The sequence below is a fragment of the Hirundo rustica genome, chromosome 4, assembly GCF_015227805.2.
Source record: "Hirundo rustica isolate bHirRus1 chromosome 4, bHirRus1.pri.v3, whole genome shotgun sequence".
Lineage (NCBI taxonomy): Eukaryota > Metazoa > Chordata > Aves > Passeriformes > Hirundinidae > Hirundo > Hirundo rustica.
The window spans coordinates 62245025-62267960 of NC_053453.1; the positions used below are offsets into that span (position 1 = coordinate 62245025).

Here is a 22936-nt window from a genome sequence, read left to right on the forward strand (position 1 = left end):
GTACTGCAACTTTTTACTGTGCTTCAATCAAGTCAAATGAAAAAACGTGGCATTCAGCAAGGTAATACAGTTGCTATGTCACACTTGCACATAATAACAACTAACCCAGAAGATTTCATGTGATCAAGAATAAATGCTTCAGTGTATTTTTCTGATAATTTAAATCTTGTAAGAAAAGATCTAAGAAAGGCTTTTTCCACCCCCCGTCCCTGATCACTTGGATAAGTGTTCAAGGGAAAAAAAAAAAAAAAAAAAGCATCAGCTGAATGAAATGCTTTGTTTTACAAATGTTTGTTTTACAAGTTGTTTTCAAGGTGTTCCCTCGCACATTTCATTTGGAAATACTCTGAGCTTTGTTTATCAGCTACATACAAATTTATTATTCAATTTCATTCTTTCAAAACTCTGTATTTGGAATAGGAATAGAAATAGGAAGTAGACTCTTATGTGTAATATAATTAGTACTCCAAGAAACTTCCAGCACTGTGACATAGATAACACTTTTAGAAAGCAGCTATCCTTCCCAAAATTCACATGCAATGATGGATGGCAATAAGGTCTCCCATCCCCTCGTGTATTCTGCTTTTTCTATTCGAGCCTTTCCAACCTGAACATAAAAACAGAATGCTCTTTACTAAAAGAAAAACAAAACAAAACAAATCATAAAGAAAGAAATTAACCTGTGCATTCCATGGTTTCATGGTTTGTAATGGACAAACTAAGATTTGGGGTATAGAAATTTAAAAAGGGAAAAATGAAATTTTTATCCAAACTCCCCCAAGTAAAAATTACAGCTATTTTTTTAGACTAAACTCTAAAATGAGATTTCCAGTGATAGCTGGATTTCAAGCATCTGGGCTGGATAACTCTAGCAACAGTCTCTACCATACAAATTGGCTATTTTAACATTCCTCTGAAGCCAGGCAGCCCAGAAGCTTTACATAAGTTAACTGACCTTTTACCAGATTTAAAGAAATAATATTATTTGGCAAAAACATGGGGGAAGGAGTTAACTTCTACTTATTTTAATCCTTTTAAAGCTCTTTGTCCACTCTTCAGTGATACTGTAAACCCACAGCAATTAGTTTTCATAGTTCATTTACAATCACCTTTACAACATCAGCACAGCGGGAATTAACTTTCCAAGAATTCCCAAAGTCAACTGGATCTACTTCAAGATGTTCATTGCTGCTGGTCAAATCATTGTTTTGGATTCCATCAAAATTTCCACACAGACCGCACACTTGATCCTTGCAGGGAAATAAACAAGAAACGATTAATCTTACATCTGTAGAGCAGCTTAGGGTTTTGTTAAGAAGTCTTTTTAGCTTGGTGCTCTAATGCCATGAGGTTTAAAAACTGAATTACCCATGGCCTTCCCAAGGCCACTAAAATGGACACAATCTCTCCCACAGAATGTGTAGTGCCCATTCCCACTCTGCTTTGCTGAATGCAGGACCACACTGTCCCCAAGGACTCCAGAAAGCAGGACTGCTCTAATCAGCTGTGCCCGGTGGCTCTGTTTGGAGTGTTTCCCTACAATCCCATTTTATTTTTGGAGATCGCCGGCCCATCGCTATCACCAGTAAATCCGGCTCCTTGTGCTGTTCTTCTTGAACGCAGAAGAAATCCCTCAAAGCATGGGTATTCTGAGGCTCCACAGCACTCACCCTCCTTTCTGTCATAACTCATCTGCAATGACCCAGGATTGGGCCCTTACAGCTGAACAACCAGGAAAGGAAGGCAGTCCTGCAGTATTAACAAACCCCTCCGTTTTTGAAAAAGTGCCTAATATTCCCTGAAAACCTACAATTAAAAAAAAAAAAAAAAAAAAAAAAAAAAAAGCTGTTCCCCAGGGACAGGTTAAGTGCAGTCATTAGTAAGAATAAGAAGTGAAGCAAAAACCACTTACTTTGAAATTGCCTTTTAAGATAATGGAGACTCCCATGGCCAGGTCCCAGGTCACACTGATGCTTTTGCCCAGTAAAACAATGTAATAACGGCCAGACTTGATGACATCTAAGTTATAATCTTCACCCTTAGGAGGTACCCTGATGTTTACCTGAATGAGAGAAACACGTGCTATCAGCAGTGCCTCTAATTATTATTTAAGGTAGGTGATTTTCCCAGTGGGACATGTTAACAGGTGCTTCCAATCATGCTGCTCTCCAGAGAGTTTCCATACACTACCCAGATGCTCCAGATAAAATCAGAAATTTGGGATACAATACATTATATTTCAATCTCATCCCATTTTCAAAGTGTTTGAATGTGGTCCCAGGGTATAACACACAGATGCCAACGTACGAAGCAGGGCTGATAAAGACAGGGTATACCCAATTAATTACCAGTTTAGTATTGGTCACTAGTTCACTAGTAATAATTACATGTTGGTTTGGGCTTTTTTTTATTACAGCATTTTAGGAAACTTAAGAATTCTGTCCTTCTGGTTCCAGGGAAATGAGAACTGGAGAACCACATATGTCAATGGCCTCTGAAAGACCAATTTACTCTGTAGCCAGGAAGGACTTTCTTCTCAACCAACTACACCAACAGGGAAAATCCAGAGAGATTCCTTTCAGTGTCTATTAATTTTTTCCATCACTTTCCTTTCCTGAGTGTTCCTCTTTCCATCTGGCTGCAAATTCACTGCCTCCAGCTACTAAGAATTTAAGAGATTAATTTAAAATGCTCCCTTTCACACCACAGTCCCCTTTCAATGGGAACTCTAATAGGAATATTAACCACATTTGGAAAGAAAAGTCTGGCATGGCTGCTACTTTAAGCACCATTAATGCATTAACTGCTTAGTTCTGGAAGAGGTAGATGAAAACTTTCATTCAGTACCAATAGCAGTTAATGTAAGGGAGAAAGAAGAGCCCAGAAATCATTTACTCACTTCCCTACTTTGAGAGCAAAATATTTCCTTATCCCACTATTCTTTCTTGCTCAAATAAATAAAAGCTCAGCACCATAATTCAATTCTTTTAATCTTTGAGTTACCATCAGAAACATTTATCCAAGATAAGACAGTTTACATCTTCCATGGATTTTCTAAAGAAGGTCTTCAATGTCTTTAGGGAAGATACTAAAAGATATTTTAGGTACTGAAAGCTTTTTAACTTTCTCCTCTGCCCAGCATATTACAACACAGTATAGCCACTTGACCACTTAAAATTCTAGAACAGCCTTTGTGTTTCCAAATTCAGAGGGTTCCAAAAAAAAGAAGAGGACAAAGTTGAGCCGGGAGGTTGACCTAAATTACAGAATTTTCATGTTTGTGGAGGCTTTTTGCCCAACCATGAAGTCATAAACTTTTGACCTTGCAAACTTTCAGATTTGTTTCAGAAAAGCAAAAATTATTTTATTTTTTCGTAAATGTCAGCCAGAACTGCAACATGTCAATTAAACCCCCATTTACCAGCAGCAGTAGAAGCTGCTCTCAAAGCACATCATCTTAAAACAATGTTAATTGGAAACATTTTAATAGCCAAAAAAACCCTGATTCTTCTACTTGCTTCTAAGAATTCTTATGGAAAAAGAGTGTAGAATGTGACTAAGTGACTAGTGACTAAGAATTTGCCTGTGAGTGTCCATATCAGTTGATTTTCCATAATGCCTTTTTTAGTTGCTGTTATTTTTCTAAGCAAACATGCTCTAGATATTATTATACTGAGCCTTAAACTCTCTGAAAAGACAACTAAAAATTCACTCAGGGTCATGTGGACAGTGCTGTACTACAGACCTAGGTCTCACAAGAACAGGCTCTCTCAGGAACCAAACAGCCTCTGATGCTGGAGCCGCTGGATGCCTAAATCACCTGCTATTTTCTTCTGGCCCTTTCTTACATATCCAAGTGGAATCACAGCTCTTCTGAAAACCTGTCACCTAAAGAAGCTTTCAGATAAAGCCCAGCTGGATGGAATCACCCCTGCACTGCTATTCACCCTTACCCAAGCTGGGAATTCTTTAGCAGTAAAAGTAAAAAATTGGACAATTGATATGTCTTGTGTTCATTCCTGCACCACCCAAAAGCTTGCACGGATCCTGTGCTGTCAAGGTGCATTGCACAGACACCTTTAATAAAGGTCATGTTTTTGTGTTCCTGCCAAGGCTCAGTGGCAATTGGCAGGCAATTCCAAACCTGGTACAGCCTGGTCTGTTAACCCAAAGCAAGGCAAATGTAGAGAGGTTTCACGTTTCACTGGGAGCATTCTTGCAAATCTCTGGTCCAGATGCCAGCTCAGAGCACAGGACTTCTGAGAAGACAGTGACTGAAATGATAAACCACTGCAGCTCCACAATGGTTGAGCTCACAGGCAGCATGAATTGTTACAGTGCTCAAGGAGAAGGGCTGAACTCTGCCCTCGGGAAAGCTCATTTCCTGCTGGGAAGGGACATGGGAGGTGGAAGAGATTTCTTGGTCAATTCTTCAATGTTTGTCAGTAGCAAAAGGGAGGAAAGAATATAGTCAGGTGGATATTCCATCCAGCAATTTAACAGGGCAAAGCACAGCTAACACTTCAGTATCAATTTGTTGAGCAGTGACTCTTTTTTGGGCCTGTGTGCTCAGTCCTTCAGATTCTTAAATTAGCTCTGATGTTTTAGTAGCCACATGCCACTTCTTAGCCCTTCCTTGCACTTCAAGTTGCTGGACATAGGCTTTGACAAGAAAAGCCTATTCTCTCATGTTTAGAAAGGGTCTGGGGCACCCAATATATGAAGGATGTGGAGCTGCTGGAATGAGTCCAGAGAAGGCCACCAAGGGTTGGAGCACCTCTGTTGTAAAACAGACTGAAAAAGTGGGAATTGTTCAGCCTGAAGAGAAGGCATGAGGGAGGCCTTATTGCAGCCTTCCAGTAGCTAAATAGGCTGCAAAAGAGCTGAAGGGAGACTCTTTACAGAGGTCTGAAGTGGGACAAGGGGGAATGACCTCACACTGAGAGAGAGCAGGTTTAGATTGGATATTGGGAAGAAATTCTTCCCTGTGAGGGTGCTGAGGTCCTAGCACAGGTTTCCCAGAGAAGCTGTGGCTGCCCCATCCCTGGAAGTGTTCCAAGGCCAGGCTGGATGGGATTCTGTGCAACCTGGGACAGTGGAAGGTGTCCCTGCCCATGGCAGGGGAGTAGAACTGGGTAATCTTTCAGGTCCCTTCCAACCCAAACCACTCTGATTATCTGAGATAAACTGATTGGCACCAAGCAGAAATACCAAAAGAGCATTATACCCCTGAAAGCAAAATGGATAAATATAATCCTGCTAATCTGTTCTTTTTATGATCAAGAACCCCTGAGTGTGAGATCATTCATGCCCAGCTTACTGAGCAATCTCAAGTTCTTTTCCCAAAAAAATAGGAAGGAAAAAGAAAATAAAGAGTACATACGTTTCCATTAAACAGCTCTATTTCCCCTCCTTCATAGATAATGATAATCCTTTTGGTGCACTTTTCTCCAGTGAAGCCACAACCTTCATTTGAAACGAGTATCTGGAACGTTCCAGAGTCACCCTTGCAGAAATCCTATCAGATAAGAAAATAACTGAGTCACTAATACAGAATATTTGAGAAGCACACACAGGGAAAAACACAGAGAAAAAAGAAGCCTCAAACAATACTGTGTAATCTGTGGTCAATAGGATATATATTGGCATGCCAACTGTTCCCATGTTCCTTTAGTTCATGCTTAGCACCGATATTCATGTGTTCCATCCCTCAAAGAGTGAGGCACACTCCGCCAGTGACACACATGAATAATTTGGAGAGTATTTTCTGGCAGGGAGAATCCACAATGTTACAGAATCTGTCATATTTAAAGATGTATGATAGGCACAGGGCATATCTGAATACACAGATAACTTATTGTATTGATTTTTTTATAAGTCAAATATTTCTGAGATCCTTGCAGAGTTCATATGATGTTTAGAGGATGACTCATATCTCTCTGGCCTTTTAGATTTTATTTTTTTCGTTGTTTTCATTTTTTTCAGTACACACCGCTCAAGAAAAGGGCCCTGTGTGGAGCTCTCTGTGTCTGTTATTTAAGGAAAACAGATCTAAAATCCATTTTAAGTAGTTTTGTAGTAGCGTATGGCATTGCTGCCCATAAGACCTTTACACAGAGATCTCAGTAGTGGCAAAGCAATCACTCAAACATAATCCAGCTGGCATCAAGGTGGGAGCATATTTCAAAGAGCTAGGCAGAGGCAGGTTGATCCCACCTTCCTCCCTGAGGAGAACTGCAATGAGCACGGTGCCTCATGAGGACTCTGCGGGGAAAACAGTAGCCTGTCCAAGAAACACATCACACTGTAACTGCAGAACATTGTTATCAATCAGCAGTGAATCAGTCCATCTAGTTTTAGACCAAATTTTCCCCTAAGTCCTTGTTTGCACAGACATTTCTAAATACCTGATAATTTGCACGTAGATGAGACTTTATCTTAGTTAACTCTAAATTCTAGCTGCTTCCATAAATCAGAAGTTGGTTTCAGTGTGCTCTGCCTTCATCCCCCTCTCCTCGCTGTGAGAAAAATGGATACTGTCAAGGGACTCCAAGCAGGTGGTGCATGGAAGACAGGGACCATGCTGAAAGGAATGAGCAGAGCCTCTGCTCTGCGTGCATTTAGGGAAGGTTCACTAAGCATTCCTTGTCTCACTCAGCCAGACAGCAAGCTACCACTACAGGATAAAGAGGAAAAGAAGAAAACATTGATTTATGGATAGCCACAATTCCATTTTAGAGAATGGATTCAGACAGCTCTGCTCTGTACCAGGGTGCTCTCATAAGGTTCACAATGACAAGCTGGACATGCCAGCCTGGTTTCTGTAGAATACAATGCACTCTTCAACATCCTCAAGATATCTCTGAAGACATTAATAAGCTCTATTCTTCTCTACTATACATCTGGCTTAGTAATCAGAAATAGTTAACTGTGCTTTATCCAAACACTGGGCTTCTCACCTAGTGTAAAGCTCTTTTTATCTGATAGACAACAATAGCATTTGACATACTCTTACCTGAGCTAACACATACTGGCAGTTTCCTGGAAACTTGTATTTCAATCCATCAAATGTCAAGTAATGAGCTGTACCAATAGCAGTGCAGGTGCCATCACACAGATTTTTGGTGCACTCCCACTTCCTCCCCTGGCAAACACTGTAACAGAGAAAAGCCGGCAGTGACAGTTGTCCTTACCTCAATGTAAATAACAAGTGAGAGAATGCAAAGTGCTTTAGGCAAAGTGAAAATGCCACAGCATCTGCCTCCAGGAGCTCTCTACCATGAGATGAGGGGCCCTCTCATCAACATAAATCAGTATATGTTAGCAGTGGGTATACAAATCCAAATAAAGCATTACGATTAAACGAATACGGGATGTGTTTCTCTGTTTCTTACAAGCTGCATGTAGGACTCTGCATGGTTTGAATTTCCCAGTTACAAAATAGGTAAGGACAGAGTCTGCTGGAACACTTTTTTGTACTAGAATTTAATTTAGGATATGCTGCTCTGCTCCAAGTACCCTTTCAGCAAAGCAGAGCATCCGCCACTCTTGCCCTTTTCCAGAGGTATCCTGGAGTACCACAACCTCGCTACAGAAGCTGCAAGTATGAAAGGAAAACTTTCTCTTGACACCCAGAGGCTTTCGGATCAATGGAAGAAATCAATTTGCTAACTAGCAAAAGACTGAACAAATAAAAATAAAACCTCAAATCAGTGGAGAGTTAGACTACCATTTGACAGGGTATCTAACAATAATAATAATTCAGTAATTATTAAGCAATAAATTGCTGGAGGATGGGAAAACATTCATCCACTAAATGCTCCATGAATGCACATGGACACCATCACTGCCCCAGGAATTTTCTAATCAAACTCTGTGAGACACGGAAAGGGGAATTTATCCATGCTTTACAGACATAAAAACTGAGGGATAAAAACTTGAAGTACTTTCTCAAGATCAAATTGCTACCCGAAGAAAAAACTGGGCACAGAACTGAGTTCTCTAATAATGCCTTAACCTAAGCATAGGCATTATTTAATCTTGGTAACATTTCACATCATAACAAATATTCTGCAAGACATTTTCTTCAAAGAATGAAATTTCAGTAACATGAAACCTCTTGCCCCCTCTCCTCTATGAATTCTCTGCTAACAGTTAGCCAACAGCAAGATTTTGTAAATACGTGCATGGACAGATTATAAGGGACGTGGGCTGGTTAAATTCAGATTAGCAAATTTCTGCTCTGCACTGCTGCACAAGTGTGACTCCAAAATTTTCATTGAGCTCCACAATGAATTCCCAATACATTGCATAACAGAAGGCTTGCCACTGGCTTAGGCTTGGAGACATTCCGTTGTTCATGAATTAGGGTCTCCCATATGTCAAGTCGGATGTAAACGCCAAATCTGACACCTCTGGCTCATATATTGCCTTTGCAGGTGTTCACATCTGGCTAAGAACAAGTGAGAATGAGAACTCCTGCAACAGCAGTACAAAATACAAAAATAAAAGAAAAGGAAGATCTCAACCTCCAAAATGCAGACTCTCAATCCTTATTAATTCTCAAAGCACTAGTAATTTCCTATATCTTTTTCTAAATGACATTTGACTTGATTATGCTGAGAACTATCAGGAAACTTTTCAAAGTCACATAGTTCAAAAAAGCCCTAATGGCATTTTTGATGGGACCCTATTTCCAATTTTACTTTCACGTTCTTGAAAAACACCTAAAATTTGAGGCAGAACTTTTCATCAATGAGAAAAAGTCTGATTTCTAACGTTTTCTCGACCCTGATATTAAAGGATATTCTGTGTATTTGAGGAAATATAATTCACAATGGTATTGCCAGAGTTATGTAGGCAGTTACAAGAATGAAGCAACATGGTTATGACTACTTTAAGACCAAAGATTATAAGAATAATTGAAAATAAAAAGGCTGATCATGGTTATTGTGAGGATTTTTGAAAAATTCTTAACATTGAGGAGTTTCATGCCGTACTCTTCTTGTTTCAATAAAATTTTCATGGTGCCTGTTTTTTCAACTGAGTTTCTTTTAACTAAATGCAATGTAAGCAGGTTATAGAATATGCCTCTAGACAAAAGCATCAATTTCTCCTCCATCTTTTTCCCTTTCAAGCCTATTTTTTCCCAGGTTTAATTACAGTACATGGATTCACTATGTTACATGTAGATGCAAAGGAAAGAAATGAAATAAAACACAGGGAGGTTCAATATTTCCACATAAAACCATCCAAGGCAAACTTATGCTAGCTAGGAACGGTCCCACTAGTTAAAAATTGCAAAACTTGAAATCACTGTGATTCAAAGAGCAGTGTACCAGACAAAAATCAAGTGTTGGACTCTCCGGCAGTGCTGATTCTCTAACCCAGCTCCAGCCAGTCATACAGAGGATGACAAACATTGCTCCTGGGGTTGCCACAGAGCTGGGCCGAGGCATTTAGGGTAGAATACATAAAAGATTCTCAAGTCTGAGTTCAGAAATCCTCCAGAATTTTTACTCTGCTGGTGGCTGAATGTCCTACACCCTGAACTCTTGGAGCTCTGAAGGAATGAGCCACCATTCCCCCCACACACACAGAAAACAAAACACCTCCATTGCAGCCAATGTTCTTTGCAGGAGAAGCCAAAGGTGGCCACTGTACTTTACCAAAGGCTGTGCTGAGGGCTTCCCTCCCTGCAAACTGAGCAGCCCAGAACTCTCCTTTGGATCTACAAATCCTTTTCTAGCAACCAAGCAGGACAATGGTGAAAGACACAGAGCACTCACTCTTTTCTTCTAAGTACCAGTTTTCCATCTATTTTCGTCTTTTTTAGTATATCAATGGAGCGAGTACTCTTTTGAGATATCAGAAGTTGACCTTGTCTCTTCTTAATTCTTTATCATTTGCCTGAAGAGCTCCTATCATATTGTAGCTCGTGCATCCCCCCATTCTGGCTGAAAAGGGCTGGTTTGAAGTGCCTCAGACAGCCAACAAAAAGGGAAACACAACAGCAATGCTTAGTGACAAAACCCATGCTCAATTCCCCTCACCCTAAAGCATATAGGTCCTAAATTGTTATCTTGTGTTGCAAAATCCATTATCTAGTGCATATAAAGGAGTTGCACAGACTCTAACTACTTGTAGGGCACAAGATAGAGGTTCCCAAACATGGCAAAGAATTTTATTGGCCCTTTATGCAACATGCAAAAGGAATGTGCTCTGTGCAATTACGATGCTGCAAAAACTGGTTTTCTATAAAAGACATCTGTTAAGCAAACAATATCTGTTGTTATCAGAAACACAAAAGACAAAAAACACCCTTCCAGTGGCTCACCAGGTGTTGCAGTCCTTCGTCACTGTTTCTCCCTTGGAATATTCTCTTCCATTGTGGAAGCACGGGCACCTCTCAGGAGCAACACACTTGTTTTCATGTCGCACCTAAGCAGAACACACAGTTTGTCACCACATGGGGCTTTTGGTACACGGCAATGCACAGGGCGAGCAAGCAGCCAGGAGCAAGCGCAGAATGTGGACGAAAAATAAAAGCAAGGCTGAAAGGAATAAAAGAAAGGATGAAGACTATCCAAGGTGAGAAAGGTACTACTAAAAGTAGTACTAATACTTTTAGCCGTTAACATAAGTAGAGCTATAGGCACATAAATCACAGTCTTCTGGGTACATAAATCACAGTTTGCTCCCACCGTCTCAAGCTGCTGGGAAAATAAATGACATATAAAAGAATGCCACAATGAGAAGGTCCAGGATGCAGTGGACCAGGCTAACCTGAGTATGGAGAGCAGGTGAACAGCATCTCACACAAAAATTGGAATTGGGCCTATTAAAAAAGCAGACAAAGGGCCCAGATGGACTAAAAATGAAAATAGGAACGTCACGGAGACCAGATGCCAGTGCCTGACCACAGATGTGCAAATGCAGGTTCTGTTGTCACAGACAACAGCCCCTTAACAAAGCAAATCCTCTATCAACTGTCCTCTGAAAATTACAGTAATCACTCATTTTCTTTCAAGTCCCTATTTATCTCCTGGAAGGCAGGATAAATATCAGTCCACTTGAGGTATTACTCTGCTCTCTCTGCAACAGCCCCTGTCACTGGGAAATAGGACATTATGTTCTATCCATATTTTCAGTCTCACCCTTCTGATCTGAGTTTCTCTTTGTATAACAACAAATCATTTGTCCCACTTAAAAAAACAAAAAAAAAACAAACCAAAAAAACTACAACCAAAGAAAAACTTTTAATGCTTTTAATACTAAGCAGTTTTAATACTAAGCAGTTTTAATACTAAGCAGTTTTTCTGTTCTTGTTCTGTTTTCTTTTTCTGTGATTACTCTCCATTTTGAAGACTCCCAGTTTTAGAGAATCAAACATAACCAAAGCTGGCTATACTGACTTTTCACTCAATAGCGGTTCTGGCAAACCCAGGATAGGTTTGGCTCTTGTTTCATGGAATACCTAAATGGAGACGCTTTCCCCTTCTCATTCAAAAGTCACAAAATATCACCTTCCCACTTTAAACTCTTTCTGCAAAATCATTAAAATAGTTTCTTTTTTACCATTAAATATGGGCCAATGAGATCAATGTAGTCTGAACGCCAGGTTAATAAAGAAGAACAGCTTTGCCTTTTCCTATGGGGACCTAGAACTGCCACATGGAACAACTCATACAAAAGATTTCACTGCCCAGAGACCCTTCGTTCATATGCAGCTCCACGTGCTCTGTGGCTTATGGAAAGCTGCATTATGCCAAATAAAATCACTTCAATAGAAGCAAGATGGAAACAAAGAAATGCCTTCCTAGATAATGGAGCTGCAGCTCTGCCTTCACCTTTACAAAGGATGGTGAGAAAGTCCAGAGAAGACCAAAGAGTTCTTTCCTTCCTTCCTGGTGGCATTTAGGGAAAAAAGCAGGAATACAACCTCACACTCATGGCTACATTTCTTAATTTTTGCTGAGTGTTCAGCAACATGGTTCACAATACACTTGTGGGCTTGCCTCTGGATACAAAAAGAGAGATTAGACACCCTGGTTAGTAAAAAGAGAATTAGAACCTCTTGTCCTTGCTCCCTAAAAACTGGTACAGATTGGTATTAGTATTTTTATCACAACCAGCACAGCAGCTGTAAAATCACCAACAAAGAGGGAAGAACACCTTGTCTTGAACACTGACAGAGTGGGTGGGTGGGATTCAGCAAGCAGGACACAAAAACCCAAAGTGGACTTTGACCAGAAGAATGATCATTTTTTTCTGCAAAACGCAATGAATTATGATTTTGTTAACGGCAACACACAACCTGCAGGGGCTATTAACACCCCATCCAAAATCTGGGGTAGATCTGGCAGCCTGCTGCCATGGTGCACTACCAAGGACCATGTGGTGCTACACTACAAGGCCAGGAGCACCATTCACAAGCAGCTAGATTTTCTCTGGAAGTCTCTCAATCCATCAATAGACTGCAGTTAATAGAGGAGATTTAGCAGTCACGAGTGTTTGAGATGACAGGAGGCAGCAGCACTGGGGAGGCAACCACATGAAAAGACAGAGGTTTGTAATGAAAACAGCCCTTAGGATGATGCTCTGTATCCATGGGGTTACAAGCGGTTGACTACCAGCTCTCCCATTACTTGAGGATCAAACAGAAACGCCCATCATTTCCTTGCTCTGTCATTTTAATTGCTACATCTTGAAAAATCTTGCAAAAGGAAGGACAATAGTGCAGGTTTCAGAACCTTTAAGAGTCTCCCTATCCACACTCATAGGAGGTGATTGTCCCACTCTGCTTGAGTCCTGGGGGCAATTTTGGGCACCATGATACAAGAATCTAAAGCTTTTAGAGAGTGTCCAAAGGAGGCTAGAAAGACAGTAAAGGGTCTGGAGGTGAAGCCACATGAGGAGCAGCTGAGGGCACTTGGTCTGTTCATCTGCAGACTGAGGTCAGAGCTCACAGCAGTTCTGCAGCTTCCTCATAAGGAGAAGGGGAATAGCAGGGACTGAGCTCTGCTCCGTGTGACCAGGGACAGGACCCTAGGGAATGGCTGGAGCTGTGTCAGGGGAGGGTCAGGGTGGAGTTCAGGAAATTTTCTTCCCCAAGAGGGTGCTTGGGCACTGACTGGTCATGGTCCCAATGCTGCCAGAGCTCCATGAGCATTTGGACAAGATTCTGAGGCACAGGGTGGGAGTGGCTGGGGTGTCTGTGCAGGGCCAAGATCTGGCCTGGATTATCCTTGTGGGTCCCTTCCAATTCAGGACATCCTGTGGTCCTGAAAGCCATCTCAATGAACCTGAACTTTGAACTCTCTTGGTCAAGACAATTTGATGAGTATCCCTCTGTCAAGGGAAACTCAGACACTGCTCTGTCCCTCCTGACACACATGTGGATTTCCATGGAAAGTCAGCCAAAGGTATGAAGAAGCCTCAGAGCCCCATCCAGCCTGGCCTTGGACACTTCCAGGGATGGGGCAGCCACAGCTGCTCTGGGAAACCTGTGCCAGGGCCTCAGCACCCCACAGGGAAGAACACCTTTCACAAAATTTTATTTTAACTAAAACAGCCTCCCACCCTTACTGTGCAAAGACAAGTCAGCAATATATTAGAAGATCAGAATGTGCTGGTTTACACTTGACTTCTCTTTGTTATGTTAGCTGTGTGTCTCTGATGTTTATTTGACATGCCCACCTCCTCATGAAGACATTGTAATATAGGATAAGCCCACACTGAAAAATACACAACAGAGAAATCAAAATAGTCAGGTAAATTTCAGTTGAAAACAGCAAGGAAAAAAACCTTCCAAACTTTCCTGGTTAAGATGTTTAGGGTTTGCAAGTTATTTTCTTTTTCTACTAATGTATCAAAGTTTTACAAATAGTTTTATTTCAGCAGTCATAATGCAATAAAATATTTCATTTAAAATTTAAAACTTAATTTTGTGTCAGTTGCTTGGAACAGAAAGAAACTAATTTCCTACTTTTGGAGTGTCTGGGTTTTGTGCTCTCTGATTGTTCTGCTCCTCTCTTTCCCCAGAAAGGTGGTTAACACTCCATTTGTATATTAATATTTTCCAATGGGAAAATTTCAAGTGCAGTAAATTAATCTGAGAGAGCATATTTTCCCCCACATTTCTGCACATATGTTTTGATTTTTCTGCTGTGCAAAAGAGTGACAAGTATGGAGAATTTCCCACCTTCCAGATGATCAAAGACAGAAGAATTATTTTTATGACATATTGAGCATTTGTATTTGCTATAAATCAAAATGGTGTAAAATACTAAGTCAAGATGAATTAGAAAAAATATTTTTCAGTTGAAAGAAATTAAGTTATGTCTTCAAGCTGATAAGTTATCTGTGAGCATTGAAAACTTTAATATGCTACTGTACCACAGAAGTAAGAAGGCACAATTTCTTCTAGCATGATAATATATGCAAATATTTATGGGAACACATGTTGAGTAATCTGTTACTTCTCACAGACCTTCCTGCAAACAGCAGCTCACCTCTGTGAGTGCTTGTAAATTAGGCAGGATTACAGAACACCAATAAGGGAGACTGACCAGTAAAATGGCAATTCCTTTTTCCAGTCCCTTTATTGCTCACCTCTGTTTACAAGCCTAGGAAACACTGACTTTGACTTGACTTTGTTGGGTTTTGTGTCTCTGTGTTAGAAAAGGACAGGATGGAAAGGAGATCCTGGTCACCATCCCAAATCCTTCTCTAGTGGGGTAGCACAAAGCCTCATTGCAGAGTGCAGAAATCAGAAAAAAAAGTTCTCCCAAAGCTCATCCCATTGGGTGAGGAGGAGGAAACTGCTCCTTGAGAAAGGGCTGGCAGCTCCTGTGGAGCCAGGAGTCAAACACAGGGCAAACAGGACACATCTGAACAGGGACTGGGCCTGACCCTGATTTTGCATGGCAGTGGTTACAAGATCATCTCTCCATGGGTTTCTCCCATCGTGGCTTTGGTGCATATCGTGATTTTTTTACTCTCTGCCAGAAGGGAGGCCAATGAGAACAAGCAATTCCAGGCTGAGTTTAGTGAAAATTAAACGACACTGTCATCTAGTGGACAGAGAGTTTATTTACTAGGGTTTTTTTGTTTGTTTTTTGGGTTTTTTCCAAATACTAAGCCTGGTTCTCCAATCGAAAACCTGACAAACCACCTTGTTGAACTCAGGGGTGTGTTTCACATCACTGCAAAGCCAGCTGGAGTTTCCAATTCCAAAAGGCCAAAGACTGCTCTGGTGGCAACAAGTTTATGAAACAATTGTTCGTTCCAACTTACTGAAAAAGAATAAGAAATACTGTACCAAACATGGTTAATTATTATGGGGGTTGGGTTTTTTCCCTGCAGAGTAGTTATCGTAATTTTCTTTCCACAATTATGTCAAAAGTGTACTATCACCATGTCCCAGAACTGAAACCAAAAATCTCAAGCTTCTTCACTGAATCAGAGGTCAGAACATTAGATGCAAAGAAAAAGCTGTCCACCTTGGAGCTCTTGGAACTTTACAAGTACACAAGCTTTTCTGAGTTTTCTTATCTCACTACTATTTAGGAATATTTTTCACTTAAGGGGCAGACATTTACAGACTGAAATGTGAAAAGAAGCAGCACTTGCTTTTTAAATTGTCATGAAAAATAATAGGTGATGTCAGATTCTGTTCTTTTTCACCTCAAAGACATCTAACAAGCCTGAACTTTTGCCTAGAGCAGGTATTTTATTCTGGAGTAGAAGCTATTTACAAAAATGTATGTTTATCAGCAACATACAGCAGAAGTGTTCAAAACATATGTTTATATCATTGCTAGAAATTTCTGCATAATGAGAACTGGGGAGGAGCTACTTTTTCTAGTAAGATAATTGAAGGAATTTGGGGGTAGAAAACACTTAACAAATGATTAAATTTGAGGGTTGCAGTGGGACAATCTTAGACACCAAAAAGCCTCTTTTCAGCAAAAAGAAAAAAGAAGTTGCTTAGTACAACACCTGCAACTCCAAGATACACTCTGGAATCATCTTAGCAAGTTTCATATCCCACATTCCTTCTCACAGGGAACCTTCAGTTTGGTACAAGCCACAGGCAGGCAGCTGGAGAGTTGGAGACTTGACAACAGGAACCAGTATCAGCAGGAAGGGTGGCTGGATCAGAGAATCCCAGAATGGGTTGACCCTGAAGATCACCCTGTTCCACACCCCGGTCATGGGCACCTTACAATATCCCAGGCTGCTCAGAGCCCCATCCAGCCCAGCCTGGAACACTGCCAGGGAGGAGGCAGCCTCAACTGCTCCGGGAAACCTGTGCCAGGGTCTCACCACCTTCACAGGGATTAATTTTTTTTACCAATATCCAATCTAAACCTGCTCTCTGTCAGTGTGAAGCCATTCCCTCATGTCCTGTCACTCCAAGCCCTTGTCAAGAATCTCTCTCCATCTTTCCTCTGGGCTCCCTTCAGGCACTGAAAGGCCACAATGAGGTCACCCCAAAGACTTCTCTTTGACAAGCTGAACAACCCCCCTTCTCAGCCTTTTTTTGGAGGAGATATGCTCTATCCCTCTGATCAGCCTGAATATGGGTGTACTTCTGTCTCTTTCACTGAGAAAGTTCAGCAAGACTGAGGAGGGGTTTAGGAGCAGAGCTGAAGAAAGACAAACTGGTCCTCAAAGCAGGCTTTGGAACTTTGATTATTAATTATTTTTACAAGCTGAAGTTTGTGTTCAATGAAGATATACTAATACACATTCTTTAAGCCAGCCACAGCTTGACAGTCAGTGTTTCACAATCACTTATTCCCAAGATGCAAGAAGACTGTTGGTAGGAGAGCATGAAGGCAAGAAAACAAAGAGGACCTGCTTCTTGCTGCTGTATTGAAACCTGCTTACCATCCCTTTTGGACAGAGGCATCCAGATATGCAGCCATGGCTGATGCACTCCAGGTCATAATTCTGGCAGGTCTTGGTACATTCCACTCCTTCTGCTCTTGGGTTGTCAGCAGGACAGATAATTTTTTCCATGGGGAATCTGCACGTCAAGCTCCTTTTTACTTAAAAAAAAAAAAAAAAAAAAGAATTTACAAAAAGCGCAATTAGAACTCAAGTATTGCTGGCAAAGTAGTTTTCTAAAAGGTGGATAAACACTTTGATTAGAAAAGTAGTTTAGAATATAGCCTGGAGCAACACCACTATACACGACATGACGAAGAAAACAGCCCCTACTTCCCCTAGAGTGATCTCAGTTAGGCTGTCATGCAAGCAGGTATTTAATAGTGAAGCAAAAAAAGCTGCACTAAACATAAAAGTGCAATTCCAGACTGCAGTGGGGCTATGCAAACACCTCTAGGCACTGTACAAAGTTAGCAGAAAATTGATATTCTGAGAAGCAACAGGATCATATATTATTGTAGGTAGACCCTTTTCCCACACTGAACATAACTACATTGGTGACTGTAAATAAGAGTGCCCCAAGCTTCAACACAAACTCTTTGAGACTTCAGGATCTGACAGAAGATCAGGATCTCCCAAGAAACTCCAGGATATTATTTCAAGTGGTAGTAGAAATATGCCTCTCTGAGGTTTTGTAAGTCTTGACTTTTCCTGTTATCAGGAAATAGTGTATCTTAGGAGCATCAAGGGAAAAGGTTGATGAGATATTCACCTGGAAGGCTTCACCTGAAGAACAGGTAACCCAACCCTTGACACTGTCACTGGTGTCCTGGCAAGTAACATTAAGCAGGTCACTTCCCTGTACCTACAGAGGCACTTAGAGTGTTTTCCTGTAGAGGGTGGTTTATCCTGAGAAGGTCCAGAGACAAACTAGAACCCTTTGTCTCCAAGGCACTGGCAAATATCAACCATAAATTTCCTCCAGACCACATGTACAGGTCCATTTGTCAGTGTCCCATGGAAGACACCGTGCTTGGCTCTGCTGGTGTTCTCATAGGGATCATAGGTTATCCTGAGCTGGAAGGAACCCCACAAGGATCACCAAGTCCAACTCCTGGATATTCCCAGGCCTTCCCAAAGCCCCACTAGCCCTGCTCGCTCTGAGATGCATCCAGTCTCAAAGCCCCCATCCCATGAAAATCCCAAAAGCTCCATCCATGTGTCAGTGGGAAACCCCAAAAGATCCCAGAGCACTGCTGGCCTTTCTCCAAAGCTGCAAACCCCAGTTAGATGCTAGAAGTCTTCCCATGCACCTCTCACAGCCTTCAGTCCAATGTTTGATAAACCTGTCCACTGACGGAAAACCTGGCAGCTGTCATCTCCAGGGGATTTCATGGAGATTCCTGCTGGCTGGAAGGCACACTGCAAACCTGGCAGCAGTGCAGCCTTCAGGCCACTAAAAGCCTCATTTGCACCAGAAAATAGTTTGCATCCCACTAGTGAGAAGCAGAAGGTATAAAACTGATGAGTTACTGATGCCTTGTGATCCTCAAACAGGAACTGGGAACCTCAGATCACTGCCAAGACATCCTTTAACCTTTTCAGCTCAAGAGAGACTGCAGAGGCTAATTATAATCTTGAAAGGTGAGATTCAGTGAGCCCTGCACCCTCTCACACATTGCTTCTGTTTCTATCCCATAAAAAAAAAAGTTAGAAAAAAAAATCTCACAATATCACAGCTGTTGCAACCTCCAGAATTTCTTCTCCATTCTACACTACCAAGAGACTAAAGAGGGGAAAAAAAAAAAAAAACAAAAAAACCACCAAACAAAATAAGATATTAATTTTTTTAAGGTATACTAACTTCTGGGAGATGGCCTCTCTTCAGCAAAAACATCAGCCAGGAAGGCACCAGGAGCTCTGTTTGTACTGCAGTGCATGAATCCATTCTCACAATAGCTAAGAAAAACAAACACAGCTTATATTTAATGCAAGAGCATTTAGCTTTCACTCATGCTGATTTTCAGTCAACAGGGAACTTGACAGAATACAAAACTACACCTCAGAGGGACTGAGCCGTTGCTCTCCATCCACAGTGTCTACCAACACTAAAGGCAAACTTTCCTTAAGGGATTTAATGGGATACAGTGGGTGGCAGGCTACCCAGCTGCCTGCTGGCCCTGTCCTGCTGGATCCAGTGCAGCTGCACAGGGATAAAGCTAGGCAAGCCAATAGTCAGCTTTTCCGTGGAAAGAGGTAAGGGACCACCTAATTCCTGAAATTTGGGATTTTTGTGGTAGATGGAAAAAGAACACACTGTTCCCAAAACTGGGCCTGCCCAGCAATTGCATTCCTACTCCAAGTGTACTGCTACTCAATTTAACAATTAGAAATGTTTTTTAATACTTGTATCTTTGACAAGAGGTAATTAGGTTTTAACAGTTAAGAAGTGTAGCACAGTACATTAAAGTGACATTTTAAAAGCCCACAAAGTAGCTATTGTCAGTAATTAAGCTCCATTTCAAACTGGCAGGATCTGTTCATAGAACAGGGCTTAATACTGAGTAATTCTGAGTAAGGCAGGATTTGAAATTAAATGGAGAGAGATACAACTGCAAAACTGTCCATTTGGCTTGTTGGAGGCAAAATCTTGCCTTTTCTTTAACTAGTTTCAGTGGATGCACAGGAACTGACCCATTTACCAACTCAAGCCATCCAAAAATTGGAGTGATGGTGCATAGGGAAGGGTTACAAACCGTGCACTTACCACATGGAGTAGTGATCTGAGAAGACATCCTCTGGCTGGAAGATCTCCCCATCATAGTAACAGGAGCACTGGGACTTGGGCACACACTGCTCGTGCTCATCCAGGTAGTGCCCAGGGGGACAGTAGCACCCCTCCAGGCAGAGCTGCTCACAGTTCTCCTCTGGGTAGGACAGGGACCGGCATGTCTGGTTGCACGGCGTCCCACACTGCTGGTACACCTGGCCCTCAGGACAGGCCATTGCTGGTGAAACACACAAGGGAGAAGAGCATTTGATCCAAATCCAGCTAAAGGAAGAGCTGCCTAAAACAGACTGGGAAGCTTGGGGTTAAAAGATATTTGCTCAACCTACTTGTCAATGGAGAGTTACACCATCCCTCCTTAACAGCAGCACCAAGGTAGCCCAAGGCACTGCTTATATACACACACAACCAAAACCTTACTAAAGCAAGTTCTCATTAAATGTCAGGACTGGACTACGCTGCACTGTGACGGAAACCCAGCCACAAAATCTCACCCAGGACACAAAACACAAGCTCTGTCCATTTTCTGTTATTATCTGCATCACAGTCAGGATAACCTAATTGAAGCTCTCCAGTACCTGAAGGGAGCCTACAAAAAGATGGAGAGAAACTACTTATAAGGGCCTAGAGTGACAGAAGAGGGGGGCATGGCTTCAGACTGACAGAGGAGGTTTAGATTGGATGTTACAAAGGAATTTTGCCCTGTGAGCGTGCTAAGGCCCTGGCACAGGTTTCCCAGAGAAGCTGTGGCTGCTCCATCCCTGGAAGTCTCCCAGGACACGCTGAATGAGCCTTGGAACAACCTGGGATAGTGGAGGGTGTGCCCGCCCACAGCAGGGGATAGGAATGACACTGTCTGTAAGGTCCCTTATAACCCAAACCATTCCATGATTCCACACACTAGGAGCATTACAAGTGTCATGACCACATTCACACCTCTCTTCCTTTGCAACATCTTTAGGGACTACTTGGTCGAAGTAAAAAAGTACTTTCCAGCCTTGGTAGAACAGGAGCGCTGCAATACTTGACAGCCTCACAACCCAGAAGCACTCTGGGATTTCTATGAAGACAGGTGCAAATAATACAGTAATTTAGCAAGCATGGAGCCAAACCTTGATACTAACGATTTTTTATGATAAATTCTTTTATATGGAGACTAATTATGGCTTTTTTCTTTATAAAGCCTCTATTTCTACAGGGCCGATTTTGAGGCATTAACCTCTGCACACATCAGCATCAGCACTAGGTGGCAGCTATGACAACACATTGCAGGAGACAAGAAAAACGAGCTTGTTTTATCAAGAGTTTGAATTTAACAGGCCTCCTGATAACCAAGATCTACAGTGTCGTTTGTAGCAACCTTCCACGGCAAACAGTTGTAAGGTGACGAGGAACAATGTACAGGGAAGCAGCTGCAAATGAAAGCTGGCACATTTGCGCCTTGCTAAAACCAAGATCAAAGGGTTACAGAGAAAGCCCTTCCCCTTGTCATTCCTGCCGAATGCTGCGATAATCCCTACTCTCCTCTAGCACACACCCCTGGGAGCTCTGGCAGCCATGGAATAACAGGATGGGCCTGCAGCCTCCGCCAGGTGTCTGCTGAACTAGCAAAGCAAGGCCTTCGTGCTGACCAGCGGCTAGTGGTCACCTTCACAAAACTCTTCTGAAACGAAGAACTATTTCCTGCCTACTGAAGAGAGATGTGGTTGCACCAGCTTCTTTTGAGGCTCCCGCAGCCCCACACGTGGGGGTATAACACCCTAAACTGAAAATCTGGCCTAGACGCATCCAAGCTAACTTGAACCCCTCTTAAGAGCAAAAATCTCCCAAGTCTGGGACTTTTGCCCAAACTACTTAATGTGCCTGTCACAACACAGCCCAAGAAATGTGCGCTCATCAATACAGCAAATGCTTCCTAACTCTGGACTGAGCAGAAGATAAACTCACTCACTGTTACAGGAGCCTTAGGCAGTCATTCACAAAAACGTGCTTCTAATTTACATAAACCTGATCTTTGCAGTAAATCAAACCCTGAATAGGCACAGCCCAGGGCTGAGGACCATTTTGAAAACAACTTCCATCACTAAATGCACATCCCAGCAGGACAACCATGAGGCCTCAGCCAAAAGTATTTCTTGCTACATATGAACCTCTGGAAACATGGAACTGGTCTGGCATACTCCAGATGGGTACATCAGTTTAGGAGTTTCAAGATTCCAAAAAGGATGGGATAAAAAAGCCCAGCATTCTGCCCTACTTTCTAGTCAGTGGTAACACTCCCTGTCCACAGGGACAACTTTACAGTAGATTCCTTTCTTACATAAAGCTTTGCGTGGGAATAGCTTCAAACTGAAAGAGAGCAAGTTTAGATTGGATATTAGGAAGTAATTCAGCCTTGTAAGCGTGCTGAGGCTCTGGCAGAGGTTGTCTCCATCCCTGGAAGTGTTAAAGGACAGGCTGAAAGGGCCTTGGAAAAACCTGGTCAACTGGAAGGCATCTCTTGGAACAAGATTTAAGATATTTAAGGTCCCTTTCAACCCAAACCATTCTAAGATTTTTCTTGCCCATGCATCTCCTAAAATTTTCAGAATATCCCGTTTTTCCAGTTATGCTTCCCAATGCTATGCTTACACTCCACATCTCAATACCCTGCTCTATCCCTTCTCAGCAACATCTTTTAACAGGAAAAAGGCAGGACAGCTGACCTGGGAGAGGCCTGTTGTCTGTACACCGTGTAATACACTGCCACAAAAAAAAAAAAAAAATATCTCATTATTGACAGGAAAACGAGAGGAAAAGGCAAGGTGCATCTAGTCCCTGTGGATGGCTCCTGTAAAATCAAAACAGATCAACACTGTGCTCTGAAGCATGGTCTAGCCTAGGAATAAGATGAGAAACAGTGGGAAAGCATTGGAAAAAAGGTGTTTGCGTGGAACAGCTCATGCAGCTTTTGTGGGCGGGTTTTGAAGTAAGAGTGAAAGAGACAAACCATTACCAATTCCTCAAGTAACACAAGGTGAGAATGTTGCCACCTCCAGGTGAAGGTGCACCCTGCCAGGAGCAGATTTAACACAAGTTCTCCACCGTGCTGAGACCCACCATGTACTGTAGCCATCCTCAAATACTGCTCAGAGCCTGTCCTTAATTCCCTATTCCAGCACCATTGGATTTATCCCATACAAATCCTCTTACAGAAGGCATGCAAAGCTGCCAACTGCCCCAGCACTACCACATCAAGGAAAATAAATGGAC

General features: G+C 41.9%; 1 protein-coding gene across 3 annotated transcripts in view; it reads right to left on the reverse strand.

The window, feature by feature from the left end:
* Window positions 1–22936, reverse strand: part of VWF (von Willebrand factor) — a 137018-nt gene that overhangs the window by 60375 nt on the left and 53707 nt on the right. For all 3 annotated transcript variants that reach the window (XM_040063459.2, XM_040063457.2, XM_058420108.1), the window contains exons 16-23: window positions 19664–19904; window positions 18761–18855; window positions 16897–17057; window positions 10337–10440; window positions 7016–7154; window positions 5384–5518; window positions 1913–2062; window positions 1110–1250 (exon numbers count right to left, since the gene is read on the reverse strand). In XM_040063459.2, coding sequence (XP_039919393.1) covers window positions 1110–1250; window positions 1913–2062; window positions 5384–5518; window positions 7016–7154; window positions 10337–10440; window positions 16897–17057; window positions 18761–18855; window positions 19664–19904 — 1166 coding nt within the window. The remainder of the gene's footprint in view (window positions 1–1109; window positions 1251–1912; window positions 2063–5383; window positions 5519–7015; window positions 7155–10336; window positions 10441–16896; window positions 17058–18760; window positions 18856–19663; window positions 19905–22936) is intronic.